At 46.1% G+C, this 20,531-nt stretch overlaps 1 protein-coding gene across 7 annotated transcripts in view; it reads right to left on the minus strand.

Moving 5' to 3' along the window:
- The window catches only part of LOC138489334 (uncharacterized), a 168,528-nt gene extending 158,937 nt beyond the window's left edge, over positions 1 to 9,591 (minus strand). For all 7 annotated transcript variants that reach the window (XM_069617045.1, XM_069617043.1, XM_069617046.1 and 4 more), the window contains exon 1: positions 9,422 to 9,591. In XM_069617045.1, coding sequence (XP_069473146.1) covers positions 9,422 to 9,445 — 24 coding nt within the window. In that variant the 5' untranslated portion in view covers positions 9,446 to 9,591. The remainder of the gene's footprint in view (positions 1 to 9,421) is intronic.
- Between the last annotated feature and the right edge of the window lie 10,940 nt (positions 9,592 to 20,531).

Raw genomic sequence — 20,531 nt, forward strand, 5'->3', positions numbered from 1 at the left:
GACATTTACATTTTGCCCAAACCCGGATGAACAGTCATTAAATAAGAGTGGGTCACTTCCATGGTGGTCTTCTGAAAAGGTTTTGACACTAACAAGCCACACCTCAGTTGTCCATCGCTGTTTGGATTTGGGGGAACATTGAATAGAATGCCACTTTTTTCGATGGAGAATACATCTCCCTTCTTTGACTGTTCGCAAACCTTTTTCCAGGAACATGACCTTTTTTTTTAAATGCTGCATATTCAGGATAAATCCTATTTCTGATGCTCCTTTTCCCCCCTCAGCAGCAACGTTTTCATCTGGTTTTCCATAACGCGCCCACTTATCCGACAGATCAGGAATCCAAAACCTTTTGATCCTCGAGTCATCTCAGTCAGTTCAACCATTACTTGGAGAATACATCTTTTCCGCATCATGTGGGAAACGTTATCCCCTATTTTAACAATATCTTTCTTACTACAGTTAAAAAGAACAAAAACAAGCGCTTTCCCCAACAATTCTGAGAGATAACAACAGCTATTACGTCAATTAAGTGTTTTAACTTTGGACCAGATCTTGCAAGCATTCTCCCAGAGTGTCAAGGGGCAACCACCTATGTGTAGATTAGTTCTAATTAGTGTTCCCTCTAAAGGATCTAGTCCTACCGAGAAACCTTCTCTGAGCATTTAGTATTTAGAGACGCTTGTTCCGTCAATCACAGAATCTCCTTCTCTGAGCATTTAGTATTTAGAGACGCTTGTTCCGTCAGTCACAGAATCTCCTTCTCTGAGTATTTAGAGATGTTTGTTGTATCAGTCACAGGATCTCCTTCTCTGAGCATTTAGTATTTAGAGATGTTTGTTCTGTCAATCACAGAATCTCCTTCTCTGAGCATTTAGTATTTAGAGATGTTTGTTCTGTCAATCACAGAATCTCCTTCTCTGAGCATTTAGCGATGGTTGTTCTGTCAATCACAGAATCTCCTTCTCTGAGCATTTAGTATTTAGAGATGTTTGTTCTGTCAATCACAGAATCTCCTTCTTTGAGCATTTAGCATTTAGAGATGTTTGTTCTGTCAATCACAGAATCTCCTTCTGTGAGCATTTAGTGTTTAGAGATGTTTGTTCTATCAGTCACAGGATCTCCTTCTCTGAGCATTTAGTATTTAGAGATGTTCGTTCTATCAGTCACGGAATATCCTTCTCTGAGCATTTAGTATTTAGAGATGTTTGTTCTATCAGTCACAGGATCTCCTTCTCTGAGCATTTAGTATTTAGAGATGTTTGTTCTGTCAATCACAGAATATCCTTCTCTGAGCATTTAGTATTTAGAGATGTTTGTTCTGTCAATCACAGAATATCTTTCTCTGAGCATTTAGCGATGTTTGTTCTGTCAATCACAGAATCTCCTTCTGTGAGCATTTAGTGTTTAGAGATGTTTGTTCTATCAGTCACAGGATCTCCTTCTCTGAGCATTTAGTATTTAGAGATGTTCGTTCTATCAGTCACGGAATATCCTTCTCTGAGCATTTAGTATTTAGAGATGTTTGTTCTATCAGTCACAGGATCTCCTTCTCTGAGCATTTAGTATTTAGAGATGTTTGTTCTGTCAATCACAGAATCTCCTTCTGTGAGCATTTAGTGTTTAGAGATGTTTGTTCTATCAGTCACAGGATCTCCTTCTCTGAGCATTTAGTATTTAGAGATGTTCGTTCTATCAGTCACGGAATATCCTTCTCTGAGCATTTAGTATTTAGAGATGTTTGTTCTATCAGTCACAGGATCTCCTTCTCTGAGCATTTAGTATTTAGAGATGTTTGTTCTGTCAATCACAGAATATCCTTCTCTGAGCATTTAGTATTTAGAGATGTTTGTTCTGTCAATCACAGAATATCTTTCTCTGAGCATTTAGCGATGTTTGTTCTGTCAATCACAGAATCTCCTTCTGTGAGCATTTAGTGTTTAGAGATGTTTGTTCTATCAGTCACAGGATCTCCTTCTCTGAGCATTTAGTATTTAGAGATGTTCGTTCTATCAGTCACGGAATATCCTTCTCTGAGCATTTAGTATTTAGAGATGTTTGTTCTATCAGTCACAGGATCTCCTTCTCTGAGCATTTAGTATTTAGAGATGTTTGTTCTGTCAATCACAGAATATCCTTCTCTGAGCATTTAGTATTTAGAGATGTTTGTTCTGTCAATCACAGAATATCTTTCTCTGAGCATTTAGCGATGTTTGTTCTGTCAATCACAGAATCTCCTTCTGTGAGCATTTAGTATTTAGAGATGTTTGTTCTGTCAATCACAGGATCTCCTTCTCTGAGCATTTAGTATTTAGAGATGTTTGTTCTATCAGTCACAGGATCTCTTTGTTTTTGTTTGTTGCCTCATTCATCTTGTAGGACCTTTTCTGTCCTTCTCTAAAAGGCGTTGATGGAAGGGCGCCAGCAGGTGCAGAGGACCCAATTATGCACACCCTGTGAGGTGGAGTTCATGCTAATGATTTGAAGTCAAGGAACCATTTTTAACACTTGGTTTGACGTGAAATTCTTGGTCTGTCTCAGTATCTGTTGTTTATCTGCCGATTGCATGATATTGCTATTGGCGTTTCAACACCTCCCACCTTATAGATGCTTCTCAGAGTTCTCAGAGTTCACAGTATCCCTCTTTAGTTAGGCACATTTCATAGTCCTCATCACCTCCCTAATGTTCTGTACACTTAGTTGGGTTCTCAACAACCCCTCAACCCCCAGTTTCTAGGTGCTTTTCAGGGTTCTCGGTGCCCCTCTCAGATCTAGCGGATGCAGCATTTAGCAAAGTATGACTTCTGGCATGACTACTAAAGGATACAAATGTATTTGTTTTCTTATATGTAGGGTATTTTTGATTAGGTGAACTTATTGTCACCACTCTACATACTGGCAAGGCCTAGATGACTACTCACCATATCCCCGCACCTCACTAACACAGAGACCCACTCCCCTATGTGTCAGTAAAGTCAGTGATCCGGGGACACGAAGCTCCTGGAGATCTCTGTTCTACTGGATTCTAATGCAGAGGATAAACAACCATGTTAGGTAGAATGAGGGGAATAAGCAGTACTCATGCCGAGCACCCCCTTTCCCCCCCACTTTCCTTCTTACCCTATGTGAAAATCATGGCCACATTCCTTCATACATCCAGCCAGAGAAGACCTCCTGAGAGGAGATCCCCAAACTTTTTAAAAGGGAAAACAACATAAAACCTCAGAGTCATCCTTAGTGCCCCATCTACCGATTGGGCAACAGGACACCTTGGAACGGAATTGGCCTGGGGAAGATTCACACAAAGATGGTTGAGTGGGAGGACGATAGGTGCCAGGGTCCCCCGAGGGAGGTGCAGTGCCGAGAAGTGCTGCTGGAGTCTAATGGTGGTGATGAGCAAGGATGCTGCTACAATATCGGGAGTAGCCCCGACCACTAGATCCTGGATCGGAAAGAAGAAGAAGTAGAAGCGGGAACCAGATATTAATGCATTTGACAGAAAAAGGAAAGTGAGGGGGGATTTGGAGGTGACAGTGGGTTACCGAGAAAGAACAAACAACATGGGTAGGGGGAATGAGTGGGTAGGAAAGTTAAAGGCAGGCAAGAATTCTTGGAACAGTACAACTTACACAAACTGAAGAACTGTACAACAGGTTGTCAGGCATTTAGTGTAGTGGCCTCTCCCTAGATACAGGAAATTATGCCCCAGGTAACCTGGAAATTCCTGACTGTCACCTGCCCTGGATGCCCTTGGAAATCTGGCAGCCATCTTAGAATGGAGTTGCCTACCATGATACACATTGCCCATTCTCCATCTGTGCCACAGAATGCAGGCTTACTTGACCTGTGTAACCTCTAGTTTACATCCTTAGCTTAGTGGTGCTCGAGTATCCCTATTCTTGACGCCCATAACTTCAGCTCTATTGGTCAAGGTGAGTCTCCCCCTGTATTCTTTGAGAAACTCAGTTACTGTCAAGGTTTGCTGCTTCTAACTCTATTTTAATGCGCTATTGACTCTGTAATATGGCATAAGCAGTGATCGTGTTTCTTCGGGGGCCCTCAATGACACAGTCGAGCTCTTCAAAATTATGGACTTGAAATGTCAGCCTTCAACTTGTTTTTTGTCCGTGTCAGAACCATTACAGCAGAGCAAACTTGGGGATATTAGTCTACAGCCTTCTCTGGATTTTCCTTCACTTGTTTGTGGCTGTATCTGGCTCTCATAACATATGAACCATGATTCCCAATTCTTTCCTCATTCTCTTGATGTCGTCAGTAGGTTTGTGCTGAATTGCTGGAATGTCGGAAGCACAACTCCCAGCATGCAGTTTTTCTGTTGTTCCCTTGGAATTTATCAGCAACACTGCACTAGGCTTTAGGAGTGATGGATTCACAACTCCCAAAACGAAATACTTCTCCGGCTTCTGTGGCTTTGTCAGCACCACTGGGCTTGCTTTTGGAGTGTTAGAACCACAGCTCACAAAATGCAATACTTCTTGTAGGTTTCCCTCTGTATGGATATTTTGGGGTCTGTTAGCTTTGGTCCTCAACATCTGCCTCCTCACCTGTATTCCAGTCCTCTCCATTGCATGCTCATTTACAAGCCAATCCTCAGCTCCAATGTTCGCTTGCTTCAAGCATTCTCTCCAAAGTGCTTTGTGGACATGGCACCTTGATCTTCTGCTTTTCATCAGTGCTAACTCTGCTATTGAGCGGTGTAGGCAATGCCCTGTATCTCAGCACTGCTAGTCCCTACCTGCCAAGTATGTCCAACAGTGCCAAGCATGGCTGTCTGCTGCACGTCTCCAACCACAAGTTGTTCATGATTTGTTTGAATCAGAAATGACTGAGGGAGAAATAAACAAAAGTCATTTAAACGAAAAGGACTTTATTTTTTTTCTCTCGCTGACATTTCTTGCAACCCGTAACTCCCCCCACCCCCACTCAACCCCTTTAATTACCTTATGGCAGCACACTTCGCTATGTACCGCTGACACCTCCATTCCTCTGCAACGCCGGTTCCCGTCACTTATGTGCATGGGAACCGGCGATGCAGGGTCCTTTTGTTTATTTAGGTCGCATTGGCATGCCCGCTTGGCAGCCAGGCACTGGGAGTCAGACACTGCAGCAGCCTTTCAGTATAGCAGCACGGTCAGCTCATGCACCAGCCGTTCAGTATAGCAGCACGGTCAGCTCATGCACCAGCCTTTCAGTATAGCAGCACTGTCAGCTCATGCACCAGCCTTTCAGTATAGCAGCACTGTCAGCTCATGCACCAGCCTTTCAGTATAGCAGCACGGTCAGCTCATGCACCAGCCTTTCAGTATAGCAGCACGGTCATCTCATGCACCAGCCTTTCAGTATAGCAGCACGGTCAGCTCATGCACCAGCCTTTCAGTATAGCAGCACGGTCAGCTCATGCACCAGCCTTTCAGTAAAGCAGCACGGTCAGCACATGCACCAGCCTTTCAGTATAGCAGCACGGTCAGCTCATGCACCAGCCTTTCAGTAAAGCAGCACGGTCAGCTCATGCACCAGCCTTTCCGTATAGCAGCACGGTCAGCTCATGCACCAGCCTTTCAGTATAGCAGCACGGTCAGCTCATGCACCAGCCTTTCAGTAAAGCAGCACGGTCAGCTCATGCACCAGCCTTTCAGTATAGCAGCACGGTCAGATCATGCACCAGCCTTTCAGTATAGCAGCACAGTCAGCTCAGTCCCTTTATTATGCTTTGCTGTAGGACTCCTGTCGCATTTCTAGGAAGGTCAGGTGATATAAACCCAAATGGCCATCTTGGATTTTGGCATTTACTGTGTGTTGGTTGGAGACACTTCATGGAGCGGTCACTTCATTTCTCTTGGTGAATGTTGGTATTTTATCACAGGCCAATAAAGGGGTTCTATGAAGGAGAGAGAGAGAATGAAAAGGAGAGAGACAGAGAAAAAGAGTAAAAGAAAGCAGGGGTGAGGGAGAGAGAGAGAGAGACTGCAAAACTCCAATCTTCTTACAAGTACAAAATGCAAAACAAAAGGGCGTATCCAGGATGAAGAAAGATCAGTTCAACAGAAAAACGATTCCACGTTGTGAGACCCAGAAGTCGCTGAGGCGTTGCATTTCTCTGAGGCACGGCCAAGAGGTTTATCAGGAATCAGTAACTGGATGCTAGGAGTGTGCAGGAAGCTCTTCACAATACTGCTGAGCATTTTCAGTTTCAGAACTGCACTCGTATGCATGTGCCCATTGGAAATATAAACAAATGTTCACTGTTTGGCAGTGTTTTCATCCAATAGTCTTTCTTCCAAACACCTGTAGCACTCAGGTTTCAATTGCCTGCTCCGTTCATTCTCCTTCAAGCAAGCACCAAGGTGTATTGAGTTGGGTCTTGTCCTGCTGGCTGCAAGGTGAGCTCAATGGACTGTTAGGTGCAAGGAATGAATGAGTGCTCCATGTGTGTCGGTTGGAGCTGGAACTAAGAGTCGATGAGGATGGATGGTGGCCATCTCTATTCCACTCTACATTTTAAGAAGAAGAACCAGAACCTGGAACAACTTCTAAATAAACTCATCTTTCTATGCGTGGGTCCTCCCTGATCTCTCTGCGCGCCTCAGATCTGGGCCCTAATGAGGCCCAGGCCATGTAGCATTCAACAATCCAAGCACTTCATCTGGCTCACCCATGAGCTAGGACACCCTAGCACTTACCCCCCCTCTGCCCTCTTCCTTGGTGCACTTGCACGTTCTGAATACTCACAAGGCATAGTAGGTGTGTCCTCTCTTCCTTTTCCCCCTCCACTGCTCTTATTAAATATTGTATTTTGTAATGTATTTCACATCTTTGTTTCCTCCACTCGCCCTGTGGGCACTTTGAAACGGTATTTTACTTGCTGTATAAGCAAACAATAAATAAATATACCAGAGATAGCGTGTCAAGAACTGGATCCTATGCATGCTGTGTAGGGGTGAGTAGTATAGAAGTGGGAGCAAGTGAGGGACTATGGGTATACCGCTGTAGAAGTGTTTGCTATCCCGCGCCCATGGGTGCTCTGAAACATGCTAAACTATGAGCTGCCAAACGACATGAAGTAATGTTGTGACCCAGGCATTGCACAGGTGACCGGCATTCCCCGTATTTAGTCGCTCTTAATGCCACTGTGGACCATAACCTGAAAAATGTGCCGTAATGCTCCCTCCCTTGGTTGTGAGGTTTCGAAAGTGTATTGTAATGGGCTCCATTACTGAGGCCAGGGGAGCAGGTATCAACCCCTTCTAATGTGACTGGTCTTTGGTGACATTGGGGGGCAGCTGGGAACGACTTGGGTGCAATGCACATGTTTGGCTTACCTCGTATGGAAGGTAGTTAAGATGCCTGCCTCTGTCATTAGTCACATGTTAAGACTAGGGATTCCCTAACAAGAAACATACATGTCTAGTTGAATGGTGAGTTACCACAAACTTGAAGTGAAATGTGACATCATGTCTTAGCGTGTGTGTGGGTGTATATTATATATATAGGACTGCTTCAAGGATGTGTGAGGCTGTGTGTGACGATTGCCGTCAAGGCCCTCTAACTTAAATGTGTACTGATGGGGAGTACACAAAATATGACATCACAAGGAGTGGCACCAATGTTTAATATTGTAGTGCAGCACAGGAAGTTACATAACAAGAATTGAATAGCAAGAGGGAAAAGACTTTGTGATGTGCATACTAATGGCCACTTATAGTATTATAAATGGAACAACGCAGAGTCTGTTAAACTACGTTTGAGGCTATTTTTAATGCGTATACCATAAGGTGAAACAGTTCTATCCTGGTTCAGTTCTTTTTTATCTGACAATACTCAGTCTCTCTCTCCCTTCCCCCGTTTCTGTCTGCTTCCCCCCTTACCTGCAGTGTTCCACAAGAGTCTGCCATCTAACCGACCTTGTTTAACATCTACATTCGCCCTCTGGCCAAGCGTATCCTCAACCTCTCATAGGACGAGACTGCGCTCAGGCTGAGAGCCTGCCTGGCTGCTTTGCGGGAATGGATGTGTAAACATTGGTTTAGGCTGAATGGTGACACGACCAAGGTGTTGGTGGTGGGCGCCTCTTCCGTCACTGCCCCCTGAACCCCCTCTTGTTGGCCTTCTTCTCTTGGTCCTTTCCCTACTCCTATTTCAGTGGTTAATCAAAAGCTCTTCCACCCTTTCTGCTGGTGATCAGATCAATGCTGTGAGTCTAAATGGCTTTTCAGCTCAAAGCTGTGCACAGGTTTCTCCTGTTTATGCCGGAGCAATGTAGGAACTGGTGGTGGGCCTCTTCTACTCGCTCCTCTTTGGACTATTGCAGTGCTCTTTGTTTGGTGCAATCCGATTACCTCATCCGGCGTCCTCGGGTTGGGCAGAATTCTATAGGCATACTGATATTAAACCGGTCCTGCGCCGCCTTCACTGGCTTCCTGTGACCAAGTGCATACATTTTAAGTCTCTTTGACTTGGCCAACCGGTACTTTTTATTTGGTACTGGTGTGGAATATTTACAGGCGAAATAGTGACCATATAGTCCTGCTTGGGCATTGCGCTCAGCCTGTGCTTGCTGGGTCTCGGTTTCGCGTGTTAATTCTTCTCGCATTGGCGACTGTGCCTTCTCCATACCGGCAGCAGAAACTGTGGAATTCTCTTCCCTTGTCACTTGGCAGCATGGAGGGCCATTTGTTTTAATCTGGTCGTTGCCTCTGGTAGTTCTTTCCGAATGCTGTTAGTGACAAGATGCCTTTAGGCGAACGTTGAGCTTTATACGCGTTTCATAGCATAATACAACATAACTTCCATTGAGTAACTCCTTTCGCAGAGAAGGTGCATCCTGGCGCGGAAGCTCTGATTTGAGACCACTCTGCGGCTAACCACACATCTTCTCACCTCTGGTTGGGAATATACAATAAACAAATCTGGCAATTACATACATCCTTGCAGAAATATATTAAGCAAGTATGGTCTACTTGCTCTCCTGTCGGTTGTGCAACTTTATTTCAAGACTTAAAAACAAACAACTGGAAACTTATACTTGCAAAGAAAATGTGAATTCCCTAAAGAAAACCTTTTTGGGCATTCTAAACAAACAGACAGCAGGGAAATAAAGGGAGATTAAAAGGGGTTGGTGTTATTTGGTGACTCCATATTAGTGCCTTGAGAGAAGACACCGATTGTGGTAGCCGTTTGTGGGGCTTCGGAGGCAAGATCCCCCTTCGCGTCTCCTCAATCAAATTGTAATGCTCATTTAGGGAGGCTTGCTTTCATTCACAAGTAGAGAGCGCTGCACTTTCACATCACAAGGCGCTAGAATGAAAGCATTTGCGTTGCCCTGATGCCAGGTTTGGGGGAGTGGTGTCACGGGAGCAATAACTAGTTCCATTATAAGAAAAGAAGGGAGGCGTCAGCTCACCTCATGTGACCCCTGCCCTGGCATTCTTTTAAGGATCCTTTACTGGAGCCGCGGATAGATGAGCCGGTCCGCGGACACTTCGCTCCTCTCGCCCGTGAGGAATAGGCCGGCGGGGAAGTCTAGGTACTAACAACAAGCAGCCTGCGCAGAGCAGGCGACCTGAGCCACGCGGATCCTGCGCAGAAATGAGACACTAGTCGCGAGAGTCCTGCGCAGAAATGAGACACTAGCTGCGATGATCCTGCGCAGAAATGAGACACTAGCCGCGAGGGTCCTGCGCAGAGCAGGCGACCTGAGCCGCGCGGATCCTGCGCAGAAATGAGACACTAGCCGCGAGGGTGCTGCGCAAAACAGGAGACACTAGCCTCGATGATTCTGCGCAGAAAAAAGACACTAGCCGCGAGGATCCTGCGCAGAACAGACCACGTCAGTCGCGAAGGTCCTGCGCAGAAATAAGACTGAAGCCTCGATGATTCTGCGCAGAAATGAGACACTAGCCTCGATGATTCTGCGCAGAATAGTAGACACTAGCTGCGATGATCCTGCGCAGAAAAGAGACACTAGCCCCGAGGGTCCGGCGCAAAACAGTAGACAGGGGTCGCGAGGGTCCTGCGCAGAACAGGAGACACTAGCCAGCAGGACACCCCGGGCACTGGGGCCTAGGCTTTATTTGAGTCTTGCTTCTGCACAAGGAGTAGGGGCCTCCCATCCACAGGAGCGCCTTCCGGGCCCCTCTCACACGGCGGCGGCCGCTGCTCAGCTCGCCCCGAGTCCTCGCGCCTCGGGTTTGCCTTTTCTCAGATGCCTGCAGCCGCCGGAGCGGCAGCACCAGAGGGGGCACAGCGCTGAGCATCGTGCAGCAGCCTCAGGGCTTCCATTTGAGCACGCGCAGGAGGTCCCAATGTGTGTTCTCGTGTAGCCTCGGACGTGGAAGGGCGGGTTGGGGCAGTGGTCCAAGTGTAAAACCGAAATGTATACACACAGGGCGAATCCTATCCTCACAAATTGGAGTCTGCAATGACTTTATGCAGTCAAAATGTAAACCTTCCTAAAATAGCCGAGTGTAAAACCGAAAGCAGTGGAACTAGGTTCCCGTTGCCCCGCCCCCCTTTCTGCCCAATCACCTCCTCTCATACTCACCATCACCCTCCCAAATCAAACCCCCTCCCGGGTCCTTCCTTAACACTAGGTGTGGTGCAGAGGAGATCAATTGAATGTGTTCAGTCTGGAGGGTGGACATTCAGACTGAGTTCTGGCTGCGTTAGGCCTGAGGAGACGCCTAAGCTAGCCGGTGTGTGCTAGCTATCTGTTTTATAAGGATGATGGGTAATGTTAGTATGAGAACAGCTTTACCAAATGTGTCATAGTACTGCTGTGTTCTAGTTGAATGATGGTGTATAGGAGAGAGTAAGCATAGTAATGGGATATTGTGGTAATCAGTAAAGTGTAAACCACTGCTGCAATTCATATGCAGATCACTGTGCAGCTGGGCTTTTTTGGCTGCTTGGGAATGCATTGTATGTGCTAAGCAGTCTAGATAACCAGCCAGTAAAACAAATAAAAATGGCAGTCCTGGAACGGCAATTCGGAACACATAAAGTAAGGGAATGATGATGGATTGCCCCGAGAACTAATGGAATGTTGACTCTTTAGTTCCTGCCCACTTTGACCTCTGGGTTGTGGATTCTATTGCAAGAATAAATATGAGCCAGAAAGAGTGAGAGGGTGAGAGAAAAAGGAATGTTGTGAGCGGAAGGATGAGAGAAAAGAAGGGCTGCCAGTAAAGGTTTAGAGTTGTAGAAGATAGAATGAAGGTGCAATGCGATATCTTTAAAGATGCCGGTGTTGAAGGGAGCGTAATGGTACTTGGAGAAATTGTGCCAAGCGAGAGAGTGACAATGCAAAGACAGTGAGAATGACAGTGCAGAGAGTGACAGTGCACAGTGTGAGAGAGAGCATGACATAGCGGCGTTGACTGATGTTTTATTCACTAAAGTAAACAAGTACAGATCTGAGTGTGTGTGGTTTTTATTATTATGACATGTTTGGCCTCCAATTTGCACAGAACCATTCCGCGTGCTTCACCCCAGGATCCACATCTCTGCTTTAAATTCTGGGATGTGTAAGTGTATTAATTGGCAATTCTAAAACGAGCCCTGAGGCAGCCCTTGCTACAAATATATAGTGTCATGCCCATACCATACCTCTGGACTCACCAGCCATGGAGTGAGTTTAGACACGCTGCCTAACATCGCTCCTGTCCATAGATTTCAATGGGCTCTCACCTGACAAAAGCGAGATCCGATTTCCTTCCCACAACCTGCCAACTCAAAGGGTTGAGGTCTGTGGTCCTACCTCGTGTCAGGAGCCAGCAGAAGTCTTTGGTAAAATGCTAACCGTGAGTAGCTCCAGCGGAGGGAGACGACTGGTGGGACACAAGTCAGGCTGCACTGCTGGGATGGCTCCCACTGGGGACAGGGTGCGGGACACACCCTCGCATGATGGCTGCTATGAAGGAGGCTTTAGAGACCTGGCTTTAATGCAGAGTGGAGTCCCTCCACAACACGCTGCACAGAGAGACGGACAAAGCCAGTTTAATGCCCACAAGCTGGTGATCATATCCTCTAGCAAAGACATTAGATAATTGCTCGAATGGAGTCTGGACATGAAGGGTATCTGTGGCATGATGGTAAAGGATGTCCAGGGGCATAGAGGAATAGAGCATGCAGAGGACTGCAGGCATAAAGGAGTCTGGTCATTAAGGGTGTCGGGGACATGATGGTAAAGGATGTCCAGGGGGCTAGAGGAATAGAGCATGCAGAGGACTGCAGGCATAAAGGAGTCTGGCCATTAAGGGTGTCGCGGACATGATGGTAAAGGATGTCCAGGGGGCTAGAGGAATAGAGCATGCAGAGGACTGCAGGCATAAATGAGTCTGGTCATGAAAGGTGTCTGTGGCATGATGGGAAAGGATGTCCAGGGGCATAGAGGAATATGGTATACAGGGGACTGCAGGCATAAAGGAGTCTGGTCATGAAGAGTGTCAGTGGCATGATGGTAAAGGATGTCCAGGGGCATTGAGGAATGGACATGCAGAGGACTGCAGGCATAAATGAGTTTGGTCATGAAGGGTGTCTGTGGCATGATGGTAAAGGATGTCCAGGGGCATAGAGGAATATGGTATACAGGTGACAGCAGGCATAATGGAGTCTGGTCATGAAGGGTGTCAGGGACATGATGGTTAAGGGTGCCCATGGGGCATAGAGGAATAGGGCATGCCGGGGGGAGACAATGGGCATAATGGTAAAGTGTGTTCGGGGGCATAGAGGAATAGACAAGCAGGGGATTCAGGCATAAAGGAGTCTGTGCATTAAGAATAACTAGGGGCATGCAGGAAACAAGGTAAGCATAATGGAGAATGGGTATAAAGTGTGCCCAGGGGTATAAAAAAATGGGGTATGCAGAAGAAGGAATGTGTATAAAGGGGTATGATATGATACGATATGGCATTTATAACACGCCTATACACAAGTGTTTCAAGGCGCAACAAGACAAGGGAGGGGGAACAGGGGGAGCCTCATTACAAGTTTGGCGGTAGCCTTGCCGATAAAACCGGCAGGCTGCCGCCAAACTTGCAATTATTTCCGGCACCCGCAAATGGGCAATTACTGGGTCATTACGACCCAGCCGGACCCGGTAATTGCCAATTCGCGGGCACCGTAATTAAAGGCTCTCCATTCCCATTGAGCCCCATAGGGCTCAATAGGAATGGGGAGGTCGGATGCACCGGCTCCATTTAGAATGGTGCTGGTGCATCCAACATGCTCTGCTTGCGGGGACCTGGTGGGAGAAAAGGCAACCGCGAGCAGAACTCATTGTTTGCCGGTCCGGTAACTACGGTACCGTCAAGCTTACCTGTACTGTATCTTTTTGTGTATAGGGAGCCTGTTTTGTTGGGTGCCTTCTCAGGGGGACCTCAGCGCCCTCTCTTTGATGATTGCTGGCTTGCAAATCACGGTCGCATGACTGAGTAACAACGGAGTTTCCTGGCTCCCTTACTCTGTATGAATTCAAAATGCAAAAAGAAAAGAAACTATATTACTTTTCTTAGTATCATGCGCCCTTATCATGGAGGAGAAAAAGAAAAACAACAATGCCTCTTATTCTCCAAATTTTAAGAATTGAGCTTTTAATTGTGCATTGATCCAAAAAATTGCCCTTTATGATTACACGTGTTTCGACATCTGTGTCTTTTTCAAATCGGGGCTAATTAAATTCCATTAACAGAAATTTCATATTCATTGTAAAAGTAAAAAGAACAATCATTGTATACAAATTTCAAATCAAACACAAACAATTTTAATGCATGTATGTTGTTGGATGGCCATTGGGGGAGGAGATAGGGTGGGATTGTTAGGGATGGTTGACAAAAGAGAGAATGAAACAGGTAATGAAAACGAAAACAGAAAAAAATTGGTTAGTTATAGATGTCCTGTTCCACTTTGTAAAAGAGTATAAATGTAATTTAAAAAACCAAAAGTGGGGTGTGTGTTTCTTCTTACCTAGTAAGTTCGGTCCAAGTTTCATAAGTTGAGTGCTTAGATTGTATAGTCATGGGTTAAATCCCTAAAACAAAAACATCATGTGGCCCATTAGTGAGCTCTCTTGCTTACGATTAATAAAGTACCTTTAGACCATGAGTGAATAAAGCTGTGGATTGTTTAAAGAATGCATAATTTCTCGGGCGACTTTAAATTTGGCATTGTGAAATGTCACAATTGGCTAATCCGTTAATGATTAGTGGTAAATAAGAGAGCATGGGACCAGGTTTTCAATTTAATTCGCCGTGGCCTCCCAAACTGTGTTTACATTCCAAGCGTGCAAGCGTTTGACTTTATTACTTTTCATAATGCTGTCAATCGTGCTTCGCGGTCTCAAGCATAAAAGAGTAGCGATCGTGTCACCACGTGTAAACCACGTGTAGTTCCATTGTATGAGTAAGCCCCCCCTGCGGAAACCCCTTCAGCACGCTTACCTGTTGTCGGCGTGTTCCGTTTCAAAGAGTCCCCTTTCGTTCTGTGTCGGGTTACTGTTGATATTGTGGCCATAGTAACTAGACGGCTTTGTCTTACTTCTGTTTTTACCACGTTCGTCCTGTTCTAACGGAATGCAAATGTTCGGGCATTCCATTTATAAATATGGACTTCCTCACGTGTTAGGTGAATATTAGATATTAATTATCAAGTGTAATGTGCTGTTTGTATCGAGTCTCAATATTCTTGCATATTGCAAGTGAATGTCATTATCGGATACTGCATTATCAAAACACAAGTGTATAATTTTTGTTATATATTATTACAAATTTGATAAGGAGTATGAACATATAAAAAAAGTCAAAAACGGATGCCTTAGGTAGTCCTTTTATAGTTTCTGCTGTCGCGGCCCTGTTTTGGGAGAACATTTATTGTTCAGTGTGGATGTCACGTTCTCTTGGTACATTGGGGCATGGTGCCGATTTGAAAAATGTTGTTGCTAAAAATGCAATGGGCATACGTTTAATAGAGATTTTTGTGCAGGGAGGGTATCATTAATGACCTGTGTGTAAAATGAGAAAAAATCTGAAAAACGTATTTTAAGAACTTTTCAAATACATTGCATATTGCGCATACGTTTGAGATTTTGATGCAAGGCGGGTTTCAGCATTGACCTTTATTTAATATTGAATTAATTCACAAAACCCATTGGGGTAATTAGAACTTTATGTAAAAGGTTTCAAACCCTAGTATGTGTTTTGTGTTTCTAAGCATTTTGCAATGGTATAAGGCATACATAACTTATGGATGTCCATGCAAAAGTTAAAGACCTGGTATATGAAACATACTTGTTGTAATATTTGCCCATTCCAAGAAAGGGTTTAAGAAAGTACAAATGGTGAATAAATGAATTGTTGACCAAATATTACAGACGTGAAAATAAAAGAGTACTTCTTTCATATGTCTTTAAAGAAATGAGGCCATCTCATGATCTGAGTTCAAGCCTCTTTCCACTGCACGGAATTTACAAATTAATTTCGCTTCTTCTTGCCGCAATTTGACTTCGAGGTGTCCTCCTCTTGGTCCCAGGGTCACTTTTTTAAGTCCAATGAATTTCTATTCTTTTTTATCAACTAATTGGTGTTTTCGTTGCCAATGTTGGGCTAGAGGTAAGTTGGTATCATGACTTCTGATGTTTGATATGTATTCCCTTATTCTTGTCCGGAGTTCCCTAATGGTACTGCCTATGTAGATTTCTTCACAATGACAGATGATTGCATATACCACAAACTTGCTTCTTCTGGTGGGAGAAAAGGCAACCGCGAGCAGAACTCGTCGTTTGCCGGTCCGGTAACTACGGTACCATCAAGCTTACCTGTACTGTAGATACCGGATTGGCAAACTTATAATGAGGCCCAATGATCTTACTAGGCCAGGTGACATTGAGGTTGCACAAGTGCAGGGGAGGGAGGAAAGGGGAAAGTGCAGGCGGGGAAGGGGCAGTGCAATACATAGTATCAACAGTCAACACATAGGATCAACAGCAAATAAAGAAAATGACAATAGGTAAAAAGAAAGTGCGGCCAGCTGGTGGCAAGTGCAGGGGTAAGTGCAGACGTCAAGAGCTGGTAAGGGACTGTAGGGATACAGAAACAGCCCCCAAGTGCAGGTGTTGCCTGGGAGGCAGTGCAGGTGTGCACCTGGTGGGGGAGAGGACCTGGGCCCGAGATCAGAGGGTAGCCAGGTGACTAGTGCAGTTTCAGACAAGAGTTTAGCAGGGGAGAGGAGGAGAGAAAGCAGAAGAAAAGAGGAAGGTCTTGAGGTGCTTCCGTAGATGGTTCTCCTCATTTACTCCTTCTACTCGTCGCTTAGAGAAGTGACTGACCCAGAGGGAGTTGGAGGAGGGTGAGCGAAGAGCTCGAGAAGGAAGATATTTAAGAAGGGAGAGTTGAAGGTATTGAGGCACCCGGCCCCAGAAGGCCTTGTGGACAATTTGGAGGGCTTTGAACTTAATCCTCGCAGCCACTTGGAGCCAGTGCAGAGATTTAAGTGCTGGATGGATACGATCCCTGGGCCAAGGACAAGTCTCGCAGTCCTGTTCTGGATGAGTTGCAGAGGGCGGCGAGTAGAAGCAGGCAGATTTACAAAGAGGCTGTGGCAGTAGTCCAGCTAGAGAGAACCAGCGCTCTAGAGACAGTGAGATTCTGGGGGAAGGAGAAGAAAGGAAGAATACCTCTGAGGAGGTGCAGCTGGTAGTGTGACTTCTTAGAGACGTCAGAGATGTGAGGAGAGAAGGAGTGTGGGGAATCGAAGATGACCCCAAGGCTTTTAGCCTCACAGGTGGGAGGAGGAAGAGGGCCAAGAGAGGCCGGCCAGAGAGCGACAGGAAATGAGGGAGCAGGTGTGCCGATGAGGAGAATCTCAGTCTTACTGGCATTAAGGCAGTGATCCTTGGTGCCACACTACTCCTGGATAGCAGACAGACAGTCCGAGATGAGAGAAGGAGAAGAGGTGACTGAGGGAGTCTGAAAATTAGCTGGGTATCATCCGCATAGCACTGAAAGTTGGGGCAGAGAATGGCAATGCAGTGTGCAAGAAGTGCCAGATCTTGGTTAGACCCCGGGGGAACACCACAGGTAGAGATGGAGATAGAGGAGAGGAAGGACCAAGTTGTATCTGGGAGGGTCGATTGGAGAGGAAAGAGGTAAGCCAAGCCAGGGCCTGATCAGTGATACCCAGGTTATCACAGAGACAGTTGAGCAGGTTGGCATGGTTGACCGTGTCAAAGGCAGAAGAAGAAGAGAGATCAAGTAATATGAGGACACAGGGGATATTGGAATCCAGGTTAGAGAGCAGGTCTTCACGGATGTTCAGGAGAGCAGTTTTCATGCTTCTGGCAGCTCTGAAGCCAGACTGATGATCATGAAGACAACCAAGCAATTCAGTGTGAAGGTTAAGCTGGGAGATGGGCAGCTTTTCCAGGAGTTTGCCCAGAAAAGGAGTGATGGAGATTGGGCGGTAGATGGCCAGGCAGGTGGTGTCGTCTGAGGGTTTCTTAAGAAGAGGGTGCACAAGGGAGTGCTTCAGGGGGGAGGGAAAGACTCCAGTGGTGAAGGAGCGGTTGCAGAGGTCAGCCAAAGCAGGAGCCAGGGTGTCAATGTGGTCATTGATGGTTTTAGAGGAACAGAGGAAAACCTGCTTTGATGAGACGTTCATAGATCTGACTTGTCTCAAAACTTCGTCTGGGGAGAACAGGGGAAAGGCAGAGAAGGAGGGCGGGGAGTAGATGGAGGAGGGGGAGAGGAAGAGAGAGAGGACATGATGTCCAGAGTTTTAGAGATGAAATGAGAAGCCAGGGCAGTTCAAAGGGGGTTAGGAGGGGACAGGAGAGGTAGAGACTGCAGCAGGATTGTCCAGCTCCTTGCAGATTTTAATGAGTTTGGCCGAGTTGTTGGATGCCGCAGAGATGCACGCTTGGATGAGGGCTCTCTTCTTGGTGCGGACAGAGAGCCAGTATTGCCTTTGGAGCAGCCAGCAGGCTAGTTTGTCAGAGGATGTTGTTACAGACTTGATCTTGATGGTCGTGTAGATTAGTAAGCCTCCGTCCCCAAGTACCACACAGACAACGAGATATTCAGTGTCTGTGCAGTCTTTGAGGCCACAGGTTTTTTGTGAGCCGTCAGGTCTGGAACCGGGAACAGCCAGAAGGACCCCTGGAGCACTGCAAGGCAATAAGTGATTATCAAAACAATGTGCGTGTTGTACAATAAATACCCAGCAAGGAAAAGAGCACCGCTTACCTAGTGTATAGAAAATGTCACCCTGATGGATAGTGGGGCCCTGGACGGGGCGTGGTGTGCGAGACTCTGTGGATGGGCGCACACCGAGGTTTGAGGCAATCCAGGTTATGCAGCCAGGCGAACGCCTTGCAGAGGCCGGTGGCCAAGAATACCAAAACACAACGAAATCCGTGAGGCAATCCAAATCCAAGTCTGAGGTCGTAAAAAATGCAAAGCCAAGGTTCAAAGGTGCCAGAGGTGTAGACAAATCAATCCAGTAGACAAATCCGAGGTCGTGACAGAGTTCAAGCCAAAGTTCACAAATGCCAAGGGTTAGACAAAAGCAATCCAGTAGACGAAATCCGAGGTCGTACACAGATCGTAGGAGCAAGGTTCAAAACAAGGAACAAGAGCCGTACAGTACTGAAAGAGTTCAGCTGTGAAGCAACGCTTCAGTGTTCCTGGCCGCTTTTGAATCCTTGAGAGAAATCACGTGATGCGTGTCACGTGATGTGGAAGCGTTGTCGCCACGTGACTCCTGGCGGTGCTCGCCCCCTCACGTGATGCGTGATCGTGTTGGCCCTCTCACGTGACGCGAGGTTCGTTGCAAACGATGTGGATTGTTACGGGCTGCCAGTGGGAGTCTCCATTGTGCTTTCCAGCGCTGGGATGGCCGGTAAACCCCTGGTCCAAACAGTGTCTTGGTATGGCGGGTAAGATGATGCAGTCTCCGACTGCCAGAGTGCATAAACGGGATCCCCTGATGGATTTTGGCAGAGACCGGAGGTGCGGAGGGAGCAGGGAGAGGGTGTGCGGGAGAAAGCGTGACAGATGTACAGGAAGCACGCCATTTCCTCTCAGCCACCCTGCACTTGTGTTTAAGGGTGACAAGGTCTGAGTCGTACCAGGTGTTGCACTTAGCTTTGGGCTTCAAGCAGATCCTCATGACAGGGGCAAGAACATCAGTAGTATCAGATATAGCAGCGTGGAGCATAGAAAGGGCTGTGTCAGGGTGTGAGTCAGACGAGAGGGGAGAGAAAGTGGCACAAAAGCCTCAACTGACACACGCTTCAAGGGTCGGATAACCGAGAAGGTAGGTGGCAGTGCTGGAGTTGGCTTGGCCTGAGGGGTGGAGAGAGTGAGCACCTACAGCACAAGTTAAGGAGATTTTGTGTAACATTGGGATTTCTCAAACTTATCTCACCAGTCCAAGTATCCACACAAGTGGGTGAGTCTCTTTATAATTTTCGCACCCAATAGTTGTTTTGATTCAATATCCTTTGGTCAGGTAAGCGGCATACAGCACTTTTTAGCTATATGTCCCGCCCCAGACCATTGTATCGGGTTACCTAGATACATATTAGGTAACAGTGCAATCTGATTCCACTCTAATCCTTATTATTGTACACTTTTTTTCCAGAAATTGTATTCCATTGTGAATTGGAACGCTAGAAATATTCGATCTCTTTACAAGCTCTGATGCAGGTTAGTGCAGTCACCCTACCATTTTTGGTAGTTTCTTTTGAATGATTATTGACATATAGGGCCTCATTACCCGGTAGGCGGTGAGCCATGGCGCTATTAGCGCCATGGCTCATGCCGGTAAAATACCGGCACCGCCTTGGCGGAAAGGGGATTTACTGCCCCATTCCAAGGTTGGAGGCGCAGTAAATCCCCTTTCCGCCATTGCCCTTCCCCATTCCCATTTCTGCCCCATAAGGCTCTATGGGAACGGGGAAGGCGCTAATTACGGCACCGCAATTTTGCGGTGCCGTAATTAGCTCTGAGGTCCCTTAGCGGGTTGGATTTTAACGCCTGCTAAAAGCAGGCGTTAAATCCCCCAACCCGCAAAGGGACCTCGTAGTAAGGCGGTAGGGATTTACCGGTACCGGTATTTTACCGGTACCGGTAAATCCCTACCGCCATCCGTGTAATGAGGCCCATAGTCTAATAACAATATAACTTACACATGTTATATTGATTATAATTTCAGAAATAATTTATCCCGATACCTATACCTGAAGAAGGGCTTTATGCCCGAACCGCATAGTAGAAGATAGGAATATAAGTTCTCATTCAGTTGAATATCTGTTATCAAGCTTCCATCCGAGAAGGACTATAGAAAGCATGCCATTGAGTCAACTAATGCAGTATAGAAGAATCGTATCCGAAGAAAGTGAATTTGACAGAAAAGCAAATGAATTAGCAACAAAATTCTTGAGAAGGGGCTATGATCCTATGAACATTCAAACAGACACAGATAAAGTTAAAAGTATAACAAGACAGGAAGCCTTGCAG

The sequence above is a fragment of the Ambystoma mexicanum genome, chromosome 9 (assembly GCF_040938575.1).
Source record: "Ambystoma mexicanum isolate Mex_15411 chromosome 9, UKY_AmexF1_1, whole genome shotgun sequence".
NCBI classification, from domain to species: domain Eukaryota; kingdom Metazoa; phylum Chordata; class Amphibia; order Caudata; family Ambystomatidae; genus Ambystoma; species Ambystoma mexicanum.